General features: G+C 32.2%; 1 protein-coding gene across 1 annotated transcript; it reads left to right on the top strand.

Moving 5' to 3' along the window:
• The first annotated feature begins 260 nt into the window (after positions 1–260).
• Positions 261–3,344, top strand: LOC118056079 (probably inactive leucine-rich repeat receptor-like protein kinase At5g48380). The gene is made up of 2 exons (XM_035068183.2): positions 261–760; positions 2,136–3,344. Exons 1-2 carry the CDS (start codon positions 440–442, stop codon positions 3,036–3,038), a joined length of 1,224 nt encoding a protein of 407 aa, XP_034924074.2. The 5' UTR covers positions 261–439; the 3' UTR covers positions 3,039–3,344.
• Positions 3,345–4,287: the final 943 nt, after the last annotated feature.

Genomic DNA, 4,287 nt, shown 5'->3' with positions numbered 1-4,287 from the left:
AACAAGAAAAAAAAGAAGAAAAATAAGTCTAGACAAAGAAGTTATAAATTAGGACTTAAACTTTTTTGACTAATTTGTTTTCCCACACTTTCGGGGAACTTGTAGTCCTATAAGGCCATCCATTCTCTCTTGATGTACTGTCCCATCATGAACTTGGAATTTGATGCAGGAGATCACTTGGCTTCTTGACTTGAAGAAATAGACTAACAAATCAATGCATCTCCTCAACGTGTTCAATTAATGATCTCTTTTTATCTAGCAAAATGCTGTAGAAAATTAAGAGCTTCAAGACTTTGTTAGCTTAAACTTTGAATGATCTCTTGTTCTCTTTTTATCTAACAAAATGCTGTAGAAAATTAAGAGCTTCTAGATCACTTTGTGAGCTTAAACCTTGAAGGATCTCTTGTTATTTGCTGCTGTTTTGCTATCTACGTACAAAATGGCTGTGGGTGGTGCAAAAATTGCTCTTCTTTTGATTCATATCCTCAGTGTTGCCGGCAATGGATACAGTTCTTCACAAGACAACGACCACGGGGGTGATGATCATGAACATCGGAAAAAGTTGATATCTTCACTCAAAAGTGGGTTTGTAATAGGTTATGTCTTCTCTTCGGTTTCCGTTTTAACCATTTTCTTGCCCTATTGTGTGCCTTGGGCTCGTCTCATCAAGAGGAAAGGGAATGAGGTGACGATGAAGACACCAATGATGACATCTTTGATGGAAAGGCAAGAGAAGAAGAGAAAGGAAGCCAACGTGCAGGTATCCCCATAAGATTTTCATTTCATCATCATATTTTTAGTTTCTTGCTAGCTTTTTTATTATTATTATTATGAAGACGATATATGTAGCTGCTTTTATTAAGGATAAATCATATTCTTCAGTTGCCAAGACCATGGATCGTTGCAAAACTTAATTGAATAGATCACAGACCAAAACATTAACTCATTACACAGAAATAGCCCAAAAAAGAGAGAGAAACCTCTAGTTCACGTCCTTAATTAAAGTACCACACAAGTGACACAAACAAAACAACACAATATAATATAAATAGCAATCACAAGCAACATAAAATTTTATTTTATTGAATAAAATTACCATACAACAACTTTCATTTAAATTTTTATTACTTAATATTTTTTTCTAATCAAAACATTTTCAGCTATATCCTATTCAAATTTTTCTGTGTAGTTAAAATTTGTAACAAAAAAGTTTCATTAATATTAATAAACTAACCGAATTAACATAATAATAATAATAATATTTAAGTTAATATTAACCTTAAACCTTCCAAACTATGCATAAATCATAGGCTTCCATTAAACATATTTGGAAACTTCACTTTATTGAAACAATGAAATTTATGTTAGTGTTTTTCTTTTCTCACTATAATTCCTTGATGTATATTGAGAAAAAAATTTCCATCGGTGTTTACTGATTGATTCATAGAGAGAATACTTTGTCGGTAAAGTTCATTACAATCTATTGATAAAAAATTTATGTTAGTGTTTTTGTTTGTATTTGATAATTTTTTGGTATTGCGAGGAAAATATTTTTGATTCTAAATAGTAACTTCTAGGTGGAAATCAACCCTGGACTTAGTGGTAGGCCTTCAAAACCCTGCCAAGGACACATAAAAGAATTTTGTTTCACTCGTTCAAAAGTGGATTTGTGGTTGGTTATGCATTATCTGCTGTTTCAATCATAATTGTTTTTGTATCCTATTGTTTGCCTTCGATCCATCTAAAATAAGGGTAGTTATCGGAATGTTATGTCGGTGATATGATAGTCTAAGTGCTTCTTAGACACTCGTCTAATTTGGACAAGGATGAGCAGATTTTTTAGAGGAAAGTTCTCGAGACATTTTCATGAGGTTTCTAGATCTAGGGAGAAGGGCAGTGATGATAGAAAAATCTGGATTGTAGCTTTTAACATTACCAGCTGTGGAGCTCAGTTATGGAGGCAGCAAAGTGGTCAACTCTCTCATTCTGTGCATGTAAACTGTTGAGATCATTTTGCACTTTGTTATGGCTCCTGGACAAATGACAATCTTATGAATAATTATAATTAGCAATTTTTTTGTGTAAAATAGCGTTGTTCATCTTTCACTAATTCTCTTCGGTGATTTCATCAACAGAATTCGAAGTTGGAGAAGAAGGTTACAAGAACAAGTTTCGCGGCACTCAATATTGCCACTCGCAGTTTTGACCAAGACAATGTCATCGGAGTCGGAAGGATGGGGACAATGTACAGGGCAGCGCACCCTTATGATTGTTTCACTGCAGTTAAGAGATTACATGACTCTCAACCTTTAGGGAAACAGTTCAGGTCTGAGCTAACAATTCTAGCCAAGTTCAGACACATGAACATAATTCCACTACTGGGATTCTGCATAGAATCCAGGGAAAGGCTTTTGGTGTACAAATATATGCCAAATGGGAACCTTCATGATTGGTTACATCCTGTGAAATGCAACGCTGAAAAACTGGACTGGCATGTCAGGGTTAAAATCGCCATCGGAGTAGCCCGAGGCTTGGCATGGCTTCATGATTTTAACAACTTCCTACTAGTTCATCTTGACATATGCTCAAGGAGCATCTTGCTGGATAAATATTTTGAACCGAAGATATCAAATTTTGGAGGGGCAATGCACAGGAGATCAAATGACAAGGGCTTAATTGCAAGTAGTAAGATAGGTGAAGTGGAATTGATCAAGCAGGATGTCTATCAATTTGGTATTCTTCTTCTTGAGCTAATTGCAGTTCATGATCCTGACCATAACAGTAAATCATCTCACACTCTAAAGGAGAATTTGTTTGAACGAATCGCTCATCTATCGAGCAGTTCTTCTGGCTTCTATCATGCTGTTGATAAATCTCTTCTTGGTCAAGGATTTGATGGTGAAATACTTCATTTTCTGAAGATCGCATCTAGCTGTATTCATCCCATTCTAGATCAAAGGCCAACGATGCTTCAAGCATTCCAAATGTTAACGGTTCTTAGGAGAGTGTCAAGGAACCATCTCAACTCAATAATATAAACTGTTAGATAAATTTTTAAAATATGATTTATATTATTTCTCTAACAAGAAAAACTCATCGAAAATCTTAAGTCGTTGGCTCAACTAACTAGTCGATGCTAATTAAGGTGATGATAGATAGCATTGAGCTGGAGTCAGCAGAAACAAAATGAAACAGCAGATGTGTGTATGCTATAGAATATCGTTGTTTCTGGTTTTGTAAGTGAAACAACACAGATATGGCCTCATTGCTAAAGCACTTTTAGGGAGTGTTCTTGGAAGGCACTTTTCCAAGTTTGTAATTTTTTTTCTTTTAATAAAAAAATTTAAATTAATATTTTTTAGTAATTTTTTATTGTTTTGATATATTAATATTAAATATAATATATAAAAAATTATTTTAATATATTTTAAACAAAAAAAAAAACCAAGTTTTTCCATTATCTCCGCCAAGCTCTAAGAAGAGTCTGTTGTGAGAAATGGCAAACAACCAATGAAAACAGAAAAAAAAAAAAAAAAAAGTTAATTTAAAAAATATCTTTAATTAAAACTATTCTAGGATAGATTTTTATTTACAAAATAAATAAAAATACAGCATATTTTAACTTGTCAATTATGCAGTTAGGAGGCAGTGCTTGTTTCTTGATGGCACGTACATTTCATTGTTGATGAAATTGTATATAATTGTTTTATGCAAAACCATCATTCCTAAACAGAATAAATGCATGTTCTTGAGAATTAAAAAAAAATAAAAATTAAAAAAGGAGGGGAATTCACTGAACACCTCCTCACAAGATAATATTAACGGGGAAAAAGTGTTTTTTTACTAGGCGTTTTTCTTTCTTTTTAATTTTATTTTCTAATATATGTTTTATTTTCTCAATTTTAATTATATCCTTCCACATTAACTCCATTATTTTTAATCTAGTTTTTATAAAGGTACCATAGACTCGTTACTTGGACTATGAGTTTGATAGATTGATTTTTTTTTTCTAATTGATTTTTTTTTATTTTATCTTTCAACAATAAGTTGATTAAAAATTAAGTTTCATGATTTGTTTTAATATGCTTTCTGTGATATTTATTCTCATCTTATGACTCGAGTCATGAATTTGATAAATTAACTTTAGTTGACTCAATTTGTTTTTTGTCCTTTCTTAATCAATTTTGTTTTTTAAAATCTCATCTTTTAATACTAGGTTGAATGAGAATTGAACTATATAATTTGCTTTTTATTGAGTTATCCTAGTTTCATGATCATGATCACAAG

This window comes from Populus alba, chromosome 17 (genome assembly GCF_005239225.2).
Source record: "Populus alba chromosome 17, ASM523922v2, whole genome shotgun sequence".
NCBI classification, from domain to species: Eukaryota; Viridiplantae; Streptophyta; class Magnoliopsida; order Malpighiales; family Salicaceae; genus Populus; species Populus alba.
This window is presented reverse-complemented; position numbering and strand designations above follow the sequence as displayed.

Excerpts from the sequence above, each read along its gene's own strand:
- LOC118056079 (XM_035068183.2), top strand. The coding sequence starts at position 440 with ATGGCTGTGGGTGGTGCAAAAATTGCTCTTCTTTTGATTCATATCCTC. Across the intron at positions 761-2,135 it reads GAAAGGAAGCCAACGTGCAG|AATTCGAAGTTGGAGAAGAA; the intron begins GTATCCCCATAA and ends TTTCATCAACAG.